Source organism: Bos javanicus, chromosome 11 (assembly GCF_032452875.1).
Source record: "Bos javanicus breed banteng chromosome 11, ARS-OSU_banteng_1.0, whole genome shotgun sequence".
In the NCBI taxonomy this organism is placed as follows: domain Eukaryota; kingdom Metazoa; phylum Chordata; class Mammalia; order Artiodactyla; family Bovidae; genus Bos; species Bos javanicus.
Genome location: NC_083878.1, coordinates 4,759,416 through 4,781,891, shown reverse-complemented (window position 1 = coordinate 4,781,891; position 22,476 = coordinate 4,759,416). Strand labels below are relative to the sequence as shown.

At 41.0% G+C, this 22,476-nt stretch overlaps 1 protein-coding gene across 4 annotated transcripts in view; it reads left to right on the top strand.

The window, feature by feature from the left end:
• REV1 (REV1 DNA directed polymerase) overlaps positions 1 to 22,476 on the top strand; it is an 83,122-nt gene that overhangs the window by 15,215 nt on the left and 45,431 nt on the right. For all 4 annotated transcript variants that reach the window (XM_061431654.1, XM_061431652.1, XM_061431653.1 and 1 more), the window contains exons 2-4: positions 3,831 to 3,891; positions 5,248 to 5,374; positions 18,666 to 18,834. In XM_061431654.1, the coding sequence (XP_061287638.1) occupies positions 3,841 to 3,891; positions 5,248 to 5,374; positions 18,666 to 18,834 (347 nt within the window). In that variant the 5' untranslated portion in view covers positions 3,831 to 3,840. The remainder of the gene's footprint in view (positions 1 to 3,830; positions 3,892 to 5,247; positions 5,375 to 18,665; positions 18,835 to 22,476) is intronic.

Here is a 22,476-nt window from a genome sequence, read left to right as displayed (position 1 = left end):
AATCTTGATTCCAGCTTGTGTTTCCTCCAGCCCAGCGTTTCTCATGATATACTCTGCATATAAGTTAAATAAGCAGGGTGACAATATACAGCCTGACGTACTCCTTTTCCTATTTGGAACCAGTCTGTTGTTCCGTGTCCAGTTCTAACGGTTGCTTCCTAACCTGCATATAGGTTTCTCAAGAGGCAGGTCAGGTGGTCTGGTATTCTCATCTCTTTCAGAATTTTCCACAGTGTGTGGTGATCCACACAGTCAGAGGCTTTGGCATAGTCAGTAAAGCAGAGATAGATGTTTTCCTGGAACTCTCTTGCTTTTTCAATTGGTTTGTGCAGCTCTTTACTGTTTTCCTTGCTGTGAGTGTGTGTATGTTTTTCCTGTATTTTTGATCTTCCATCGAAGAGGATTTTCTTTCTACCTAAGGGATATACTTTCTAATTTTCTTTACTTTGCTGGTGACATTAACCTCTTTTTATTTGCCTGAAAAAGCCTTTATTTCATCTTTCTTGGCTGAATTTTTCTCTGGGTGTAGAATTCTAAGTAATCATTTTCTTTCAGCACGGTTGTCTTCTGGTTCTGTGTTTCTGTGGAAAAGAAAGCTGTCTGTTTCATTACAGTAGTTTGAACGGGATCTCTTTTTCCCACCCATGACAATTTTTAAGACTTTTTTTTCTGTCTTTAGTTTTTCATAGTGTCACTGTTATATGTTTAGATATAGGTTGTTTATGTTTTTTTTCCCAGTTTGGGACTCATTGGGCTTTTTGAATTTGTAGTTTGATACCTTTAATCAGTTTCAGACTGTGTTTTAGCCATTGTTTCTTTAAACATAACTTCTCTTTTTCCTCTTTACCCCCGCAATTTACTTAAATTAGACTTTCTTGTGTACATTCTGTGTCTCTTTCCCTTCTGTCCATATGCTCCCTATCTGGACATTTTCTTCTGACTTATTCCACTTACTCTTTGTTTCCTTTTTTCTGTTCATTACATTCTTAATTTCTAATATTGTATCTTTTCACTTGAGAGTTACTGTCTAGTTATTTCTGATATTTTCCAGTTCTTTACCAATAGTCTGAAGTTTGTCTTTCCCCTCTTTGAGCAGAGTAAACACGACTACTTTAAAGTCTACATTAATTTCCTTTCCTAGAGTCTGTGTAGGTCTGTTTATTTTGTTGTTTCCTCTTGGTTCGTGTGATTGTTTCTTGGTGTGCCTCGTTATCTTTATGTGCCAGATACTGTATCTGCAAGCTCGTGGGTAGAGATACATGAAGTTTAGGCAGCTGTCTCCTCAGAGCATCCACATTGCCTTCTGCCAGGCGCCGTGGGGCAGCCCCGGGTCACCTGGGTCTGCTCTGAGGCTAGGCTGACCCCGGGCAGGGTGCCCTGGGCTGCCTGCCTCCAGCTGACTCTGACCCTGGGGCCCTCCGTCCAGATGTGAAGAGCTGTGTCCCAGGACGACCCTGAGCCCCCGCTGGCACTCCCTTACTCACTATGTGTGCCCAGCCAGAGGGGAAGATCTCCCGGTTTGGGGAGCTGATATGACGCAGCAGCTCTCCTCTATCAGCTGCCGAGTCTTGGCCCAGTAATTTTTCATTATTTGCTCGGCCTCCTGTGCCTTGAGGCTATCTTTTTAAACACTGTTTTGTCTAGTTTTCCTCTTCCTCAGCAGGAGAGTCGGTCCACATAACCAGGTTTACTATTTGTCATGGAATTTTTTTCAAAGTAGAATTTAAATGTATAAAATGAAGTGTATTTCTTGTTTCCTTTTCCCTTTTCTTGGTTTTTATTGAATCCTGGGCCAATAGGAGTTTGCTGTACATGGGTCAAATTACATTTTTGAAATTACCTTTTTAGCCCTTCATTGCTTTTCATTTTCAAAACTTGGCCTGGGATAGCTTTACTTGGGAAGAGGGAGAACCTTTAAAACTTTTCTTTGAAGAAGTTTTGTGTCAGTGAGATCTCCCTTATTAAGCCATCAATACGGATTTTCGTATTGACTTCTTACAATGAGGCTTTTAAATGGTCAGGTGAATTAAACTTTTAAAATGTGTTATTTCCTTAAACTTAGCTTCATTTAGCAGATTAATGGTTTCGTATAATTTTTGTTAGTATTCGTTCTTAATGTACAATGACCAGAATGCCCACACTTTTCACTTGTAAGAGCAGATGTGTGGAGTCAAAGTCAAGAACTGTGGTCACATTTCCCAGACTCCTTTAAGGTAGAGAGAGGTCTTGGGGGAACAGACTGGACAGAGTGAGCTTGCTGAGACCAGAAGGATTAAACAGCACTGATGGCTGTCCTGGAACTCCGGGTGAACACACACGCTTGCTTGTCAGAGACATAACAAACAGCCCCCTCCCCTCCTGCACCCACAGCACCTGGTAGGGCTTCCACTCTGCCGCCTGTCCTCAGAGCCCTTTCCACCTGCCCCTGGTCTCCCTGTGCCCCTGGTCTCCCTGTTGGGGTTCACGCTGAGACCATCTCTGCATGTCTTTCAGGTGCCTTTTAAGAGTAGGCAGTAAAAATCATAATTAGTATAAAGTCAGCAAGTAGATATTATAAATCCTATATATACTAAGAAATATTTGAAGGAAAATATCAGGTGATATATGTGAATAAAGTGTGGCTATTTTAAAATGTTATTCAATAAAAGATTGTTTTAAACCGTATCAGAACCAGTTTAACTTGGATAACATATAAGACTTCTCCAGTGGTATATGGTAACCATTTGGTATTAACCTATATAGTTACTAAAAGAAAAAAATGGAGCTCATATTAATTTTGTGAAGGATAATGCAGTTGTATCTCACCCAGGATGTAGCTGTTTGAATTAGAAGAATTTGACTTTACAAGGAGCTTCATGTGATGTCTGCTTTGATTTATACGTTTATCACTGCTAAGCCAGTTGACACTTGAGATCAGCCAGTTTGGTGGCTTGATGGTATGGTTGGTCATGTGTTCCCTTAAGGAGAATGCCAGATTTATTAATTTATTATCAGTGATAATCTTTCTGCATCGTGTCCCTTAATTACACTGCTTTGATTGACTTCTTTTAGGGTTTTTGCAGAATAGATAAATTACACTGGGACTGCACTCTTTTTTGGTGTGTGTGCTTAGTCATATGACTGCACTCGTAAGTATGCAGTATGTAATAGCAAAGAGAGAGATCAGGGGAGTTTGTCCAGTGGTGAGACTCTGCATTCCTGATGTAGGGGGTGCAGGTTCAATTCCTGGTTGGGGAACTAAGATCCTGCATGCCGCGTGGTGTAGCCAAAAAATAAAATAAAAAATTTTTTAAAAATACAGAATTCAAAAGCCATATTTTAGGACAGTTTATGGAGGGAAATATTTGAGGTTCTTTTAACACTAATTAATGTTAACAAGTAAGCATAGTATGTCCGTTGGATTTGGTGATGCTTTATGTACGTGGGTGTTAGGATTGATGCTCAGAAATGCATAAAAGTTTTCCTGTTAAAATTGAAGGGATGTCCCTGGTGGTCCAGGGGTTAGGACTCCGTGCTTCCAATGCAGAAGGTACGAGCTCATTCCCTCATCAGGAGACTAAAATCCCACGTGTGCACGGCACGGCCAAAAATAAAAACTAGTTGTGATTAAAGTCTGATATTTCAACTTGATATATCTGCAGGGAGTTTGGGGTGAAGTAGGAGAATGATACGCTTTGGAAAAACTTCCTCAGTATTATACTTTCAACTTTAATGAACATTTGAATTTATTTTACTTTCTCATTGTTCTTGATATTGAAATATAGTATCAATTAGTAGTACAGTTTGTTAAGAAATTGAAGTATTTCTTTTTTCTTCCCCCCCTAATACAGAAGCTCCACCATGAGACGAGGTGGATGGAGGAAGAGAGCTGAAGATGACTGGGAAAAATGGGTGTGTTTTAAAGAATAAAAATAATTATATTGAACTGTTTAGGTATTCTTCATTCTTCTTTTAGTTTGTAATGTGGTTTAAGGTCTTCTCTAAATTGTAAATCACTTTAGACACCAACTCTTTGTGTGTATTCACAGTATATTGAAAGCTTAAACTTTGCGAAATTTTGTCCTGATGAAATAAATGTTCTAGTGCACAGAATTTATTGTATCATCATTTTATCACAGATTTGCTAATAATCCTAGAAAACAGGAAAACATAGACATCCAGTAACAGGGGATTGGTCAAGTAAGTTATCTTCTGTAGCATAGAAGAGTATGTACCCATCATTTAGCTGTGTGCTGATCTGGCAGGATGGTCTTGTGGTATAAAGGAATATTACATGTGATCCTGTGTTTATAAAACTTCTTGTGTTCTGAGGCACAGAAATAAGCTTTAAAAGTAAGATCCCATAATGTTAGCAGTGAATGGATCACAGCTAATTTAAATTTTCTTCTTTTCTGGGAAAAGAAAAAAAAATTTTTAATGGCATGTGATATTTGAATAATCAAAAACAGTATTAAAGTCATTTCCATTTTGGGGAAAATATATACCACTTCTAGATATCTACAGTTTTACTTTGAAGACTTTATAAATAAAGTAAGATTGATAAGTCTTAATAGATTTAGCTTATTATTTTAGTGTTCAGGAAAGGTATAGTTTTCTAAAAGTCTTTAGCAGACGTAATAATCTTTTTACATTCTTTTTTTAGATTGTTGTTATGAATTTTAGTACTACTATCAGATTGATTAGATCCAGAACTTAGCCACTGAATTGCTTATTGTATTCTTATCCACATGTATGGGCAACTGTTGGTTTGTCAACAGCCTAATTTTACTTTTAAGTTTTTGTTGTTAAGCTTACTATACAGAAAAGATAGTGGAAGCCAGTCTAAAATATACTCTAACTGACCACTTGTCAAATTTTAAATTGGTTTAAACTGTGGCATAATTTCTGTAGATAAGAGCAATATTCTGTGATATTACACTTATTCTAGACTTAACCTTTTCCCTCTTTTAACATAGCACTTACTGTTGTAAGAATGTGATAGAATTTTTCTTTAATTGGAGAGTAACTGCTTTACAATGTTATGGACAGAATTATTAAAAATTCAGTTAACAGGAGGTCTCCCTTGACCTGCCTGTTGTATCACCTTGAATTATGCTTTATGTTGTTATTATGCCCTGTGTCATCTTTGTATGTTGATCACTGTCACAGAGTAAGGTCTTTTTTTTTTTTTTTTAATTTCTTTTTAAAATGGGGAGGTGGGAAGGAAATAAAACTTTTATGATGAGTTTACCTTTTCTTGAATTCTAGGGTGGGTATATGGCCGCCAAGGTCCAGAAGTTGGAGCGACAGTTTCGATCAGACGCTGCTATCCAGAAGGATGGAGCTTCCTCGACAATTTTTAGTGGAGTCGCCATCTATGTTAATGGATATACAGGTTGACTGCATCTTAAACTTTTTATTTATCTTGTTTTGGTGTGTACCTTTTTTTAGGATTGGGGTGACTTGTTTTAAATTCTGTTTTTAATTATTTATCTTGCGTATAAAAAAGATAGAAGTAAGACCCTCTGCTTAGATACTCCTTCCTCACACTTCCTTTCCATCTCACCTCTGCTTATTTTAATTTTTATCAAAGCACGTGGTTTTTTTTTTAAGTCAGATGACGTTTAAAATGAAAAGTTGTAGTCCTCCTGTTTAAATAGCTCATCACACGTATGGGGCTTTGTAAACTGTGAGCCTCGAAGACGGGGACCTTGTAGGGACCCTCCCCTGGTGACTCTTCAGCTGTAATTGTCCAGAGGCCCTTTGGGGCTGGTGGGGGGGCGGTAGAGTGGGCGTCGGGTTCTGACCATCCAGCCTTGAGACCGGTGTAAGCCCAGCGGCTGGGATCTGGCTGCCCGCAGGAGAGGTGAGGGCCCAGCTCTCACTGTTGAGGAAGCAGAGTCTCATTTACTCTTGTGCTGTAGTTTTCCTCCTCTGTGTCCCTCCTCTCCTCCTGCCGTGCCTGTTGTCATTGAGTCCAGTGTCTGGAAGGGACCGGGTGGTTTTTCTCTGGGAGTTGGAGAGGAGATTGAGAATTTTAATTTACAGTGTCAGCTGTCAGCTTTCTGTTGTACCGGCCATCCAGGAGCCCACTTTTCTCTCCACTTCTTAGTTGGCTGTTAGCTCCTTGTTTTTAAGGTCTCCGTGAACCACTTCCCTTTGATTGTCCCTTGTCCTGCTCTTGGTGGGGGTGGCTCCTCATGGTTCTGTGGGGCTGTGGCTCCTTGTGTTCACTCACATCTGGCATTTATTGGATCTTACTGTAGTTGCTGGTTTACTAGACAGGAGCGAGAGCTCCATTTCCACATTTCATTACTCTGGTGTCCTTGGTGCCCCTGCAGTGATGTGCGTAACGCTTGGGGTATTTGTTGATTAAAGTTAAGTTTCAGTTAAGCAATAATGTTGCCTGGTTGCATTTTATCAGGCATCATTGACAATTTCATCTAGGAATGCTAACTCAGAACCAGTGCTGCTGCAACTTCGGGAAAATTCACATGCAGCTTTTCTACATAGGCATCTTAGAACATTCAAACTCTACAGACGTTGCTGAGATGCATTATAAAAGACTACAGATATTAATAAAAAGGCATAAACATAACGCTACATTAGCCAGTTTTGGAAGTCCCCAATTTACAGGGGCACCCTTATTTACATTAGAGGAAGAAAAGGGGATGCTTTGTGTGAGGGAGAAGAAAATGAATGTTGTAGCAGTCACTCCCATGGTTGAGAATGTGGAATCCCAGTTTACTTTCATCACTGATTTGTATGTGACTGTCAGACATTTTCTCGTTTGGACCTTTTATTATCCCTGTCCTTTCCTTTAAGATAGGGATAATAATAATAGTTTTTATTCTTGGTTTTGTTAGGATTACATTATAATTCCATAAGTAAAGTTCCATTAAGTTGACTTTTTTAGGGACATGCAAGATGTGGTGGTATAATTGTTTTTATAAAAATTTCCACTTTCAGTGACTGCTTTGCAGCTTTGTAGATGAAACAGAATCTAAGACCTCTGTGATGACTCAGCAAGTAAAGACTAGTGCTTTGGATTCATTGAGACAGTGGGCATACTGTGTGATAATGTTGACTCTTACTCACGCTCTTCACGGACTGTAACTCATGTTCCAGGTTTCCTTGATTCCTTTAAAGCTCCCCGTTCTGCCATCTGAACTTCTCTTTGGTGACCCCCATCCCTTCCAACATAGTTTTGAACTTGAATTTAGAGATAAGATCCCCCATCTTCTGGCTACTCTGCCTCTGTTAACTTATTCTCTCTTCTCTTTTTCCTCCCAAACAACATCTTTTCCCTTCTAAGTTCACTTCTTTGCTTTCCAACCTTTTTTTTTTTTAATTAAAAATGTTTTTGACTATGGGTTCACACACAGAAAAAATACAGAGAGAAACCATGGCTCATGTCCTGTTTTCCACAGTATAATATCTTAAAAAAGATAGCACTCTATCAATCAGGATAGAGTATGGATGATACGGATACAGTCAAGATGCAGAACATTTCACACAAGGATCCTTCATGCTTCCCTTCTGTAACCACACTGCTCCTTCCTTAAGCACCTGGGGACTGCTAGTCTGGCCTCCATTCATGTACTTTTTCAATTCAACAATGTTACATAAATAGAACATAAAGTATGTTACCTTCTGGAATTAATTGGCTTTTTTTACTCAGCTTAATAGTCTGGAGAGTTATCCAAGTTGTTGTGTTTATCATTAGTTTTGTCCTTTTTATTACTGAGCTATATTCCATGGTATGAATGTTTCCACAGATTAACCATTGACCCATTTAAGAATGTCTGAATTATGTCATCTTTGACAGTAAGCACTCATGTACGCGTTTTTGTGTGAACATAAGAGTGCAGTTGCTGGGTTATATGGTTGTTGTGTGGTTTTTGTTTTTTTTTAAAGAAGCTGCCAAACTCTTTCCCAAGTGGCTGTATGATTTACATTCCCATGAGCAATTTATTGGCAGTTCAGTTTCTCTGCACCCGTGTTAGGATTGAGTGATTTCTGTTTAAACATTTAATAGGTATGTAGTCATATCTCTTTGTGGTTCAGTTTGTGTTCCAGGTGCTCCACATCCTCGTCAGCATTTTGTAAAGACAGGCCGGGCTTTCTGTGTTTAATGTTGGTGTTCTGACGGGCGTGCATCTCGAGGTGGCTTTCGGGTGTCCGCTGCTGCTAGTGCTGCCCAGCCTCCTTTCACGGGTACTCTGCCGCCTGCCGATCCTCTTCAGTGAAGTGTCCCTACGTGTCCTTTGCCCGTTTTCCAGTTGAATTGCTTGGTTTTTTTACTGTTGGATTTTGAGAGTTCTTTATATATTCTCGATACTATTCCTTGTCAGATAATGTGGTTTGCAAATATTGTCTCCCAGTCTGTGGTTTGTCTTTCTCGCTCTTCACACAGTCTTTTGCGGAACAGTTTTTTATTTTGATGGGATCCAATTTATCAACCTTTACTTTTACGGATTGTGCTTTCAAGTCAAAAGTCTGCTTTGTCCTGGATCCTAAAGATTTTCTCCTGCTGCTGCTGCTGCTAAGTCGCTTCAGTCGTGTCCAACTCTGTGCGACCCCATAGATGGCAGCCCATCAGGCTCCCCCGTCCCTGGGATTCTCCAGGCAAGAACACTGGAGTGGTTTGCCATTTCCTTCTCCAATGCATGAAAGTGAAAAGTGAAAGTGAAGTCGCTCAGTCGTGTCCGACTCTTCGCGACCGCATGGACTGCAGCCCACCAGGCTCCTCCGTCCATGGGACTTGCCAGGCAAGAGTACTAGAGTGGGGTGCCATTGCCTTGTCCGAATTTTCTCCTAGTTTTTTTCTAAAAATTATACAGGTTTATGTTTAATACTTAAGCTCATGTTCCATATTGATTATTTCTGTTTTCTGTGACCTGTGGATATCCACTTGGCTCCGGCACTGTTTGTTGAAAGGCTATTCTTCATCCATTTTGTACTTTTCTCAAAAATCAGTTGGCCATATTCGGGTGGGTCTGTTTCTGGGTTCTGTGTTCTGTCCCATTGAAATATGTGTCTGTCCGTTCACCAGTACCACATAATCTTGATCATGGTCCTGTACAGTAAGCTGTAATATCAGGTATATTATTGCAGTTTTATTCTTCTTTGTCAAGATTGTTCTAGCTATTTTTTTGAGCCTGTGCTTTTCCACATAAAATTTAGGAGAAGTTTTTCTGTGTCTACAAAATAGGTGCCTTGCTGGGATTTTGATAGGAATTACATTAAACCTATAGCTCAGTTTAGGAGGAATTGACATCTTTGTTAAGTTTTCCAGTCTTTAAACCTTTCATCCCATTTTACTCTATGTTGATTAATTAAGAAATATATTTTTTATGCTGCTTGTGTGTTAGGAATTGTGTTTGAACAGAGATAACAATGGTGGAGAATATGGATTTTGTGATGATAAAAGTCAATCTCTGAACATTAGATACGGACAGAGGCAAGTGGTGGCAACACAGACTAAAGTAAGCCTTTGAGGTAGAATGGACTTTTTAAACTGGTTTTGGATAAATCGATGTTTTCTAGATGAAAATGGGTAAAGGCATTCTTGTTCTAACCCTCACCTGCATTTTCACCTTGACATTCTCTAATTGTGGTCATCAGGATTATTCTGATATCTTAGTTCGGTCTTTGTACCTTGTTGTTCTTCTGCTGCTGCTCATGCTCTCACTGTGATGAATAGCTCCTTGCCTCACTCTGTAAACTGGAATCATATTCATTCAAATTCATTAGATTTCCCTCCTTCCCTAAGCTGGTCCATTGTATATACATTTCAGAGCATTTTGGCTAGAAAACAGAACACCCGCGTTTTGTTTTGTTTTGTCAGGCTTTTACATGTATTAAGTTTTGGGGAGTCAGAAAGCCCATTTTGTGTAGTGACCCCTGGGCCTCCTTTCAGCTCTTCCTCCTCCGAGTCTTGATCATTTAAGCCTTGGTCAGATGTTACCTTCTCCAGGAGACTTTCCCTGATCAGCCTTGTCTAAAATAAATTTCTCATCTCTTATCCAGCTTTATTTCTCTTCACAGAATTTACTTGCACTCGAGCTGGTATTTTTCCGACTTCCTTTCTGTCTGCCCAGTGGAGCCCTGGTGGGAGCCCCAAGGGCTGGAAGCTAGCGCAGCACATTGGGAGATCTCAGTAAATATTAGCTGAGCGTGTGAATGAGTGACAGAGTGTCATGCTTGCACATTAGAATGTTAAAATGTGTTCACTCGTATGCTAATGCAACGTCATTTTCTTAAGTCTCTAGGTTTTAAATAAGACGCTGGCCACACTCTAGGCTTCAGTTCAATTCAGTCGCTCAGTCGTGTCCGACTCTTTTCGACCCCATGAATCGCAGCACGCCAGGCCTCCCTGTCCATCACCAACTCCCAGAGTTCACCCAGACTCACGTCCATCCAGTCAGTGATGCCATCCAGCCATCTCATCCTCTGTCGTCCCCTTCTCCTCCTGCCCCCAATCCCTCCCAGCATCAGTCTTTTCCAATGAGTCAACTCTTCGCATGAGGTGGCCAAAGTACTGGAGTTTCAGCTTTAGCATCATTCCTTCCAAAGAAATCCCAGGGCTGATCTCCTTCAGAATGGACTGGTTGGATCTCCCTGCAGTCCAAGGGACTCTCAGGAGTCTTCTCCAACACCACAGTTCAAAAGCATCAATTCTTTGGCGCTCAGCTTTCTCCACAGTCCAACTCTCACATCCATACATGACCACCGGAAAAACCATAGCCTTCACTAGACGGACCTTTGTTGGCAAAGTAACGTCTCTGCTTTTCAGTATGCTATCTAGGTTACTGGATTGTAATCTCTGGGAGATGGGCCCTGGGTGTGTTTATCTTGGTGAAAGCTTGGGTCAGCTAGTATTTCAGATCTACAGAGCTGTAATTGCTCTTCTGTGAGGTTGGATCAGGATAGTTAATACGGAAAGAAGTGTTTGGGTAATTTTCTGCCTTTTTCAGTAGGTGGATCAGAGACCAGGTCTGGGGACTTTGGCGCTGCTGAATTCTGTGGAAAAATGGGGCAGGCAGAGACATTCTGCAAATATGACTCAAAATAAAATGGGAATATACACATATAACAGACTGACGTTCTAAGTGGTAGAGATCTGTTTGAAAACTGAACCTTAACATTGATGTTTTCTGAGCATACAAATGTGACTTAGGGACAGAGTCCATTTAATGCTCTAATTCTTTTGAAATGAATGCCTTCCAGGAGTTGTTTTCTGTGGATACATACATGCTGTCTCCTCCCATTTCCTGTGGGACTCTGATCTTGTGAATCCAGGAATGGAGGAATTTAACCTCCTATGTGGGAGAGACTTACTGTGTTAGTTTATACCATTCCCTGTAGTTTTGCCAGAGTCTGAAAGGTATTTGCTCCTATTAGAGGTTCTTTAGGCTTTTGAAACTTTTCTTCAGTTTTTGTTTGGTTGAGTGTATGTGGCTTTTAGTTGACTTTGGTAGTAAGTCTGATGCACTTGCTGAGAAGAGGGGTCAAGAGAGTAAGCATGGTTACTGGAGAAAGTAATGATGGACAGGAATCAGAAACCAAGGGTCTGCACAGTAGTTGTGTGATTGTGGACACATCCTCTCATTCCTCAGCAGTAAACAGAATGCTAAATTATCTTTCTAATTTATAGCACTGTGAGACTCAAATGAAATACTGAAGGGTATTAACTACTGTAAGACCACAGGAGGTATAAACAGCTATTGGCTTACTTCTTTCTATCATGCATGTGACACGGCCAGTATTTAGTCAGGCTCTTTGGATGTGCAGAGTGAAATGGTGTGCATAGAGACTGTTTTCTCAGTAAAGATCAGAGAAAACGTTGGTACAAGATTGTAAAATTTATAGAATGTGTTTGTTTATAGGATATGTTTTAGCCAAGTGAGCAACCTTTGTATAAGCTGTGCCCAGAGGCTTGACAGTGGTCTTCAGTGGCTATTCTGATGTTATGTGATGGCATACTGTGGTGGGATTTCACATGTGGAGCTTTTACCTTTTCTATACTTAACTTGTTTCTTAATATGGTTGGTTTTAGTTAATGTTAAAATTTGATTGCTTGCAGAATATTCCCGAAGAACGTTCTGTAAAATTAACAGTAGGAGTATTACAGAATATAGTTGTTAAAAATTTGCAGAGTATTCTTTATAAAATATTTGTAAGTTTTAAAAATTGTACCATTCTGTTCAGTGAGAAATATAGCTTAGGTAAATTATTTTCTAGTTGATCACATGCTCTTTGATGTTTCTTGTGTTTTGTCAAGCAAGGATACATGTAACAGAGAGAGGAAGGTCTCTGTGTTGTTCACCCTGTAAGAGACAGTTTGGAGCTTGCTTTCAGATTTGTTAAACCATGAAACGTTGCCCGTTACAGTCCTCGTACCTGCAGTTGGTCTCCTTTGTAGAGACATCTTTCAGGATGCTGAAGGAGCTCAGAATTTTGGTTTAAAAGGAGGTTTCGTTGGGATTTTAATTTGTATTTCTCTAATGATTAGTGATGTTGAGTGTCTTTTCATATGCTTGTTGGCCATATGTACATCATCTTTAAAGTCTTTTGGCCATTTTTAAATTGCATATTTTGTTCTTGTTGAATTTCCATTGTTTTTTTATATAGTCTGTTCACTCAGTATTAGAGTGATCTCGGTCTGCAAATGTTGTCTCCAGTTCCACAGGCTGCGCCCTTTATGCACAGAAGTTGTGCGTTTTTGTGTAGTCTAATTTATCTGCTTTTGTTTTGTTGGCTGTACTTTTGGCATTGTATCTAAGAGGTCATTGCTGAGTCCAGTGTCATAAAGCTCTTCCCCTATGTTTTCTTCCCAGAGTTTTATAGTTTTAGGACTTTCATTTAGGTCTTTAGGCCATTTGAGTTATTTTTTGTGTATCAGCAAATGAGTTGGGTTTTTTATTTATTATTTGTGGCTGCGCTGGGTCTTTGTTGCCTTTTTTTTGCACAGGCTTTCTCTAGTAGTGGCGAGCAGGGTCTACTCTTTGCTGCAGTGCGCGGGCTTTTCATTGCAGTGACTTCTCTTGCTGCGGAGTGCAGGCTCTAGGCGTGTGGGCTTTGGTAGTTACGGCCCGCGGGCTCCGTAGTTGTAGCTCGAGGGCCCTAGAGCGCGCAGGCTCCAGCAGTTGTGGCGCTCAGGCTTAGCTGCTCCGGGCATGTGCAGTCTTCCCAGACCAGGGATTGAACCATGTCCTTTGCATTGGCAGGTGAATTCCTGTCCACTGCACCAGCAGGGAAATCCCCACATGTGTTTCTTATTGACCCTTTTCCCCCACTGATTTTGTCTGTTCTGACTGTCCCTACATAATCAACATTTAAATAGTGTACCTTGATGTCTTTGGTCTTCATTTGATGAAAGTGCATTTTTTGTACCTTAAGTTGGTTTCTGTTCTTTTCATTAGCATGTGACGTTTAAAGCATTCCCAGTACCTCTGTAAATAAAACCTGCACAGAAGTCACGCTTATCCAAATTATCCAGAACATGCTTGTTTTTGTGGTTTTGGTAAGAATAACATCGCAGTGACATTAATAATCTTTCGAAGGACGTGTGATGCCAAGACTATTGTTGAATTCCAGTTTTGGAATCACCAGTAGTGAGGCTTGAGTGAGATAGAGTATGAAAGTGCATGACTGACTAGGTGTTGCATTAATTTGAATTCTCTGTCCTCAGTTCTTTTTATCTGCTTATGATTATAAAACAGGAAATGACAGTTTCATTTTATTCAGCAGAGAGGTGGTGTGTTTTAATCAAATTGATATATATATATATATGTTGGTGCTACTAGAATGGACACATATAAAGTGTCTGCTGACTATAGGAAAGAAGAAATATTTTCAAGTTTAATTCCTACTGTGGTTATGTGTAAAAATGTTCCCTTGTTATTTTGTGCAGGAATTATGTATTGGGGCTTCCCAGGTGGCTCAGTGGTAAAAGAATCCACCTGCCAATGCAGGAGACACAGCTTCAGTCCCTTGGTTGGGATGATCCCCTGGAGGATGAAGCGGCATCCCGCTCCAGTATTCTTGCCTGAGAATCCCATGGACAGAGGAGCCTGGCTGGCTGGCTACAGTCCATGGGGTCACAAAGAGCTGGACATGACTTGGCAACTTAGCATGCATGAATCATGTATTGAGAACACATACTCTTATTTCAGGATATGCCAAGTATTGTGTAAATTGCTGTTAAGACATTTTGTTAAATGGCTTAGGGAAACTGTCAACTAATCTTAAATTTCTATATCAAATATTTAGAATTATTGCTAGTAAAAGTCGTGAATTCCACGATTGCCCAGTTGCTTTGTTAAGAGGTTTTCTGAGCATATTGCTCATATATCATGATAGCTTCTGCCCACTGCTGCCTTTCCTCATAGTGAAGCTGGAGTTGAAAATAATAGGTTACACTTTTCAAATCTGTCTTTGATCTTCTGGCTGGTATTTTCTTTTAATTTCTTTAATTTAGTTTCTTTTTTGTTTTTAAGAGATCCTTTTATTTATGTACTTTTCGGCACTGCTGGGTCTTTGTTGCTGCCTGGCTTCTCCCTAGCTGTGGAGAGTGGGGGCTGCTCTCTCGCTGCTCTTCGAGGGCTTCTCCTTGCTGTGGCTTCTCTTGCTGTGGAGCGTGGGCTCTAGTGTGCATGGGGTTTGGTAGTTGTGGGTCCCAGGCTTTAGAGCACAGGCTCAGTAGTCGTGGTGCACGGACTCGCTTGTTCCACCGAATGTGCAATCTTCCAGACCAGGGGTCCAACCCACGTCTCCTCCATTGGCAGGTGGATTTAACCACTGAGCCGCTGGGGAAGCCCTACTGGCTGATGTTTTAGTGGACAGTTTGGGAGTTGATGTTGGCAGTCCAGGGTGTGTGATGGTATACATATAAGCACACTTAAATATATAATGCATACATGTATAGTAATGATAATGTTGATAATATTGCTTATTGAGGGAATAATATAAGTGAAGACCCCTTGAATCTTTGATCCCCTTAACAAATATTATTTACATGCAATAGTGTCAGATGTAGAACTTCCTTTATAGAGGACAAACTAAATGAAGCAGGAGTCTGGAAAAAACATATCATAAAAGATGGTGTATTTTAACCAGGTCATTACATTTTTCTTTTTGGTTGTAGAATTGACTTTGTAATACTGATTTTTGTTTTCCTTGGTGGTGTTTGATGTAATGGAATGTGAGGCAGTAATAGAGAATTTGTCCAAAAGCAAAATAAGCTCCTTACACTTTAGGTCTGAAAGGAATGTTAGCGATCACTGGCTCCGCTTACCCCATTTGGCCTCCACACTGAGCCGCAGGTGGCAGGAAGCCTGTGTGGGCTCACCCCGCCAGCGCCCACAGCCAGGCTGGCACTCAGGACTTCCCACTTCTTGCGCTGTTTGCCCTGTACCACATTCTGTTGCCATGAGTAGAGACCTTGCTTGCTTTTAAGTACTTTCTGTTGTGTGATGTTAAACTTCTTCTGTTTTGTACTTGTTACATGTATTCAGCATTATAGTTTATTCGATAAGCAGGATATGTCAGTTGTTGACCTACCTTTTATGATGTCTTGCTAATTCATATGTATTTTTTCCATCATTTACATTATTCTGCTTTTTGTTCCTTTATCTGTAAAACTGGGCATAATATGACCTGCTTTGCTTTTAGTCTCCAGATTTTGTTTGCTGGAGATAATGGTTTTAGTGTCTAGAATTGTATGATAGCTTTGTAAGGGATCTTAACTATCATCCAGTCTCACCTCTCATATTGATTCTTCTAGTCTGAGAGCATGACATGACTGAGCGACTTCACTTTCACTTTTCACTTTCATGCATTGGAGAAGGAAATGGCAACCCACTCCAGTGTTCTTGCCTGGAGAATCCCAGGGACGGGAAGTCTGGTGGGCTGCCGTCTATGGGGTCGCACAGAGTCGGACATGACTGAAGCAACGCAGCAGCAGCAGTCTGAGAGCATGGTGCGTCTTCCCATCATTTCTGTCATATTCAGTTTCTTTCATCAGCGTCTTACAGTTTTCCGAGTACAGGTCTTCTGTCTCCTTCAGTTCAATTCAGTTGCTCAGTTGTGTCCGACTCTTTGCGACCCCATGAATCACAGCACACCAGGCCTCCCTGTCCATCACCAACTCCTGGAGTTCACTCAGACTCACATCCATCAAGTTGGTGATGCCATCCAGCCATCTCATCCTCTGTCATCTCCTTCTCCTGCCCCCAATCCCTCCCAGCATCAGAGTCTTTTCCAATGAGTCAACTCTTCGCATGAGGTGGCCAATGTACTGGAGTTTCAGCTTTAGCATCAGTCCTTCCAAAGAAATCCCAGGGCTGATCTCCTTTTGGATGGACTGGTTGGATCTCCTTGCAGTCCAAGGGACTCTCAAGAGTCTTCTCCAGTACCACAGTTCAAAAGCATCAATTCTTCAGCACTCAGCCTTCTTCACAGTCCAACTCTCACATCCATACATGACCACAGGAAGAACCATAGCCTTGACTAGACAGACCTTTGTTGGCAAAGTAATGTCTCTGCTTTTGAATATGCTATCTAGGTTGGTCATAACTTTCCTTCCAAGGAGTAAGCATCTTTTAATTTCATGGCTGCAGTCACCATCTGCAGTGATTTTGGAGCCCAAAAATAAAGTCTGCCACTGTTTCCACTGTTTCCCCATCTATTTCCCATGAAGTGGTGGGACCAGATGCCATGATCTTTGTTTTCTGAATGTTGAGCTTTAAGCCAACTTTTTTACTCTCCTCTTTCACTTTCATCCAAGGATCAAACCAGTGTCCCCTGCATTGCAAGGTGGATTCTTAACCACTGGACCACCAGAGAAGCCTTTATTGGGAGTTTTTAAATTACTGATTCCATTTCAGTGCTAGTAATTGGGTCTGTTCATGTTTTCTGTTTCTTCCTGGTTCAGTCTTGGGAGATTATTGCTGTCTGAGAATTTGTCCATTTCTTTTAAGTTGTCCATTTTATTCATATATAGCTGCTCACAGTAGTCTTTCAGGAGTCTTTGTATTTCCATGGTGTTCATTTTAACTTTTTTCATTTCTGGTATTATTTGTCTTTATGATTTCTTTCTTTTTACTAACTTTGAGTTCTGTTTGTTCTTCTTTCTCTAGTTACTTTAGGTGTAAGGTTAGGTCGTTCATGATAAAACCCTTACCAAAATTCCTCTTAAGGAAACATGTTTCTTCTTCTAAAGACCCAAACTCACTGAATTAGTAATTCTAATAAAAGTACTCATTTAAATGCTTGGATTTGTATTGTTTGTGCTTAAAGACAATCTGTTGCTTGAATAGCCGAGAAGATACACAAGCTTCCTGTGGATATCACCTCCAGTAGCTGTTGCTATGGGAGATGTGATGCAGAGTTTCCTTGCAGCTCAGCTAGGAGACCTGGGTTCAATCCCTGCATTGGAAAGATCCCCTGGGGAAGAGAAAGGCTACCCACTCCAGTATTCTGGCCTGGAGAATTGCACGGACTCATGCGGTCTCAAAGAGTCGGACATGACTGAGTGACTTTCACTTTCCTTTCCTTTTCTTAGGATAAAAATAAAAAGAAATAGAAGAGCTATTGAAAATAATTAGTTTAATGTGATACTAGTAATGCCAGTCATAACATAACTTTAGTGAGTCAGACATTTTTATGGGAAAGCATAAGCCACATTGATTCATATTTAAGGTATTTTTCTATAGTTTTATTAAGAATAAAATACTTTGAAACAGAATTGGGGATAAAACGGTGCTTCTTGGTTGGCAATTCTTTTTTTTTATTTTGGTTTATTTTTTGGTTTTGATGCAAGTTCGTATTAGGAAACCAAATAAGATTATTTTAACCTTTTTCTATTTTCTTAAATAAAAGTTTAGATAGCTTCATAGGAGTAAAGTCTAACAAGCCCTAGGGTAAGTCTGCTCATAGTAGGTGTTTTTAAACTGTGGTAAAAATCCCTACCGTTTCTAGCACTGCAGTGTTGCCAGCATCAGATTCATTACCTGAGGTGCCTGTCTGCTCTTCTGGGCATCTCTTGTCAGTAGGTGTTTTTGTTTTTGCTTTTCTAAGATTTTTTTTTTCTTAATGTGGATGAGTTTAAAAAAAATAATTTTACTTACTTTGGCTGCATTGGGTCTTTGTTGGTGCATGGGCTTTTCTCTGTTGCAGGGCATGGGGGCTCCTCTCTGGCTGTGGTGCCCGGGATTCTCATTGTGGTGGCTTCTCCTGTTGTGGAGCGTGGAGTCCAGGGTGGTGGGCTTCGGTGGTTGCGGCTCCCGGGCTCCAGAGCGCACACCCAGTAGGTGTGGCGCACAGGCCTAGTTGCTCCATGGCATATAGGATCTTCCCAGACCAGGGATCGATCCCAAGTCTACTGCGTAGGCAGTAGATGGGTTCTTTATCCCTGAGCCGCCAAGGAAGCCCGGCAGGAGATGTGTTTGTGTTGGTTGGCTGTTAGTGGCCAGGAGCATCGGCTGTGCTGAGTAAGGCCGAACAGCTCTCTCTCTTTGTGATTTTCCTCCCAGCTTCGTTTACTGACAGCACAGCCAAGGAGAAGGTGAACCAGTGATGTGTTCTTTAAATCATCCAGTTGACGGGATTGTTCAGCTAGCGCTCTACTTGTACTTTCTTATATGTAAAACTTTCAGCGTGTTTTATTATTAATTTTACAGATCCATCTGCTGAGGAATTGAGAAAGCTAATGATGTTGCATGGAGGCCAGTATCACGTGTATTATTCCAGATCCAAAACAACACACATCATTGCCACAAATCTTCCTAATGCCAAAATCAAAGAGTTAAAGGGAGAAAAAGTAATTCGACCAGAATGGATTGTGGAAAGGTAAGTTTAATTTTTAATTAAAGCATTTTTAGAAATTAGAATGCTTATTTGTATTATAAACCCTTACCTAACCTGCAGTACCTTTTAACTTAAGGGTGAAGAGGAATCAGTGTCTTAAACAACACTGCTCTGCTCCTTGGGTGGCTCAGTGGTAAAGAACCCGCCTGCCAATGCAGGAGACACAGGTTCTATCCCTGGGTCAGGTCGATCTCCTAGAGAAAAAATGGCAACCCACTTTAGTATTCTTTCCTGGGGAACCCTATGGACAGAGGAGCCTGACGGGCTACAGTCTATGGGGTCGCAAAAGAGTCGGACACGACTTAGCAACTGAACGACAACTGTACTCCTCAGCCTTGCATAGTAGTTCAGGTGCCTATGGTCTGATGTTAGTGTTCCTGCATCCTCAGCTCCCAGGACTTAGGGGAGATGACTCAGGTAAGAGCAGGAGGCAGTGATGGAAGGGCTTGACCAAGCGTGTTACTCATTCAGCAAATGTCTATGCACCTGTTATCAGTAGACAGTGCTCTTTGTACTTGGGAAATACACCATTGAGCAAAGCAGAGCACCTCCCCTGCTTCTGGGAGCTTCCATTCTACTGGGGGAAACAGATAATGAACAATATGTGAGTAAGTTGGAGACAACTGAGCGACTGAACTGAGTAAGTTTATATCATATCTCTCAAGGCTATGGTTTTTCCTGTGGTCATGTATGGATGTGAGAGTTGGACTGTGAAGAAGGCTGAGCGCCGAAGAATTGATGCTTTTGAACTGTGGTGTTGGAGAAGACTCTTGAGAGTCCCTTGGGCTGCAAGGAGATCCAACCAGTCCATTCTGAAGGAGATCAGCCTTGGTATTTCTTTGGAAGGAATGATGCTAAAGCTGAAACTCCAGTACTTTGGCCACCTCATGCGAAGAGTTGACTCATTGGAAAAGACTGATGCTGGGAGGGATTGGGGGCAGGAGGAGAAGGGGACGACAGAGGATGAGATGGCTGGATGGCATCACCGACTCGATGGACGTGAGTCTCAGTGAACTCCGGGAGTTGGTGATGGACAGGGAGGCCTGGCGTGCTGTGATTCATGGGGTCGCAAAGAGTCGGACACGACTGAGCAACTGAACTGAACTGAACGGAAGGGGAAAAAGATGAGGATAGTGTGGACCTGAAGTTCTTGGAGAGGAGAGCAGTTTGCAGTATTATTAGTACCTGTTTTTCAGTTGTTCTGGTTTCTTGGCTGTTGGTTTGGAATTGGTATGTTGTAAATCAGTGGTGACCATTCTTAGTAACTTTCTAACATAAAATACATCATCTGAAATTTGAGGATGAGCTAGAACTTAAGTGATTCACATATAATTTATATGAGTGATTGAAAGTTAAAAGTGAAAGTATTAAAATCATAATTTTATGCATGAATGGATTGTAATCAGTATGTGAGAGAATGGTCAGATTGTATAGTGGAGTGTTAATGACACAAACTTAGAAATTATTTAGGTCAATTGCCAGAGCTTTTTTTCTTACCCTAAATTTCATTAATTCTGACACCTTAATTTATTTGGTAGATTTAGACTTGTTCAGGTCTTCTGTATCACAGATATCAGCATGAATTTGCGAGAGGCAGTGCATTGTGGAAAGGCTGTGCCTGGACTCTGGAAACAGACCTGAGTTCATGTTCGGGGTCCTTGTCGTCTTGGATTGTAACAGGAGCAGGGGTGCAGCCATTCTGAACCTTGTCTCCTCATTTGTAAAAGAAGATCACTGTCTACCTGTTATGGTTATGTGAAAACTAGAAATAACTCATGCAGACTACCTGGCACAGTGCTTCCCATGTTACAGAGACGTGATATGGAAGAAGCTGCTGCTGCTATGATATTTTATTTGTATTCTATAAACATGACCTAGTATTAGAAAAATCAACTCCAGAAGGTCAAAGGTACATTTAGGGGAAAAGTGCATTTGGCTTCGAGAAAGCCAAATTATTCATATAGACTAGGGTTTTTTAAATTTAAGTCTTGGTGTATTAAGTTGAAGACTCATCCCTGGAACATGCTGTGCTGTGTTCCAAGGACCCAGTCACTGTTCATTATATAGGATTTATCCACATGGCTTTTAGTGGTATGTCTTCTTAAAAAGGAGTTGTGAAGTTTTCGTATGAGAGGTTAGTATCATTTCAGAGTTCCGCTGTGTGTGGACACTTACACAGTCGTTTCATTGGCTGGGGCTGGAATTTCGATCTGAGGATGTTAGTTTGGCTTTGGGGAGAATAGGGGAGATCGTGGATGGTAGGAAAGGGAGGTGAGGAGGGCCCTGGCTGGGTGCAAGCTAACATGTTTAGAAAATGGTGGTCTTCATGACAGCTCTTTCTTTATACTGGCTCTTTTTTGCTGAATGCAACTAGAGGGGTAATTCAACAATAAATGCAGCTGAGGCAGTTCCAAGTTATAAAATACACCTTCAGACCTAATGATCTGTTTTTAAATAACTGAAGTGACTTTGGAATCATGATTATGTGATGTATCTGCTCTATGTACTAGATGAGAAGGCAGGACTGATAAGGTTAACTGATGTGCCCGAGTGACAGAATTCAGAATCCAGATTTCTGACTCATCATTGGGTCTGCTCTTTGCCATTTAAGTTGTTACAGGAGAACTGCCTCATTCATCTCTCTAGAAATGGATTAGTCAGCTCTGTGCTCTAATATATGACATAATGCCTGGTGTCCGTGATGTCATAAGCGTGGGCTTTTCCAGGGTAAATCAGAGCCGTTTGCTTCCATGCTCTAATCCCAGTCTTGTTCATCTCTTCTCCACTGCAGGGCTTTAATGAGACTTTATTATACTTAAAATTTGAACATTATATTAGCTGTTTAAAGGATGGTATATGGTATTCTCTTCTATAATTGGTTTTCCTGTTTTGGGTTTGAGCAGTTTGAAAAGTGACTAACACTTCTAAGTGTGCAGATTGCTTTGATTCAAATTCCCTGGTGCCTGTGTAGGTGCCATTAAACCCGAGTTAGTACAGGCATGATTACGAGGTCACGACTTCCAAGAGGCAGGGGAGTCCTGTAATGAGAAGCCTGTGTGCATTAGTTTAAGTTCTGAGTTCTGTAACTGAAGGCTTTGTCTTGTGAATCTTACGGTTGTATATGGTACAGTATGAGTTTGTGATTTTCACATTTTTGTTAATCCCTTTCTGCAGACAATTTGATGTGGAAATTTGAAGTGTGACGTAGTTACGGAGGCCGCTCTGGCCGCCCCTCTGGCTCATCAGGGCAGAGCACAGTAGAAACCGTGGTGCCCTGCTGCTCCAAGGCTGTTCTGTTCTCGTCGTCCGTTTTGCGTTCCGTCTCCCATGGCAAGAGAGCCTGGTTCTCCCGGGCTGGGCTGCAAGGACAGAGGTTCCCGTTCACGCCAGCCCACAGGGTCTTCTCCCAGTCAGTGCGCCCTTCCTTCCTGAGCTGCGCATGCTCGTGTCTGTCACGTAGCTGCAGTGCCGTGGCGCCTCACACTTCATATGGAGTAAAACTGTTTCTGATTACACTCCACGTAATTATTAGAGTCTTATTCAGATCAAATATAAGTTGACTACAATTTTATCTCATGATTTTCCCCTTATGTTTTTGTGTTTTGCCTCAATTCTTAATAGAAA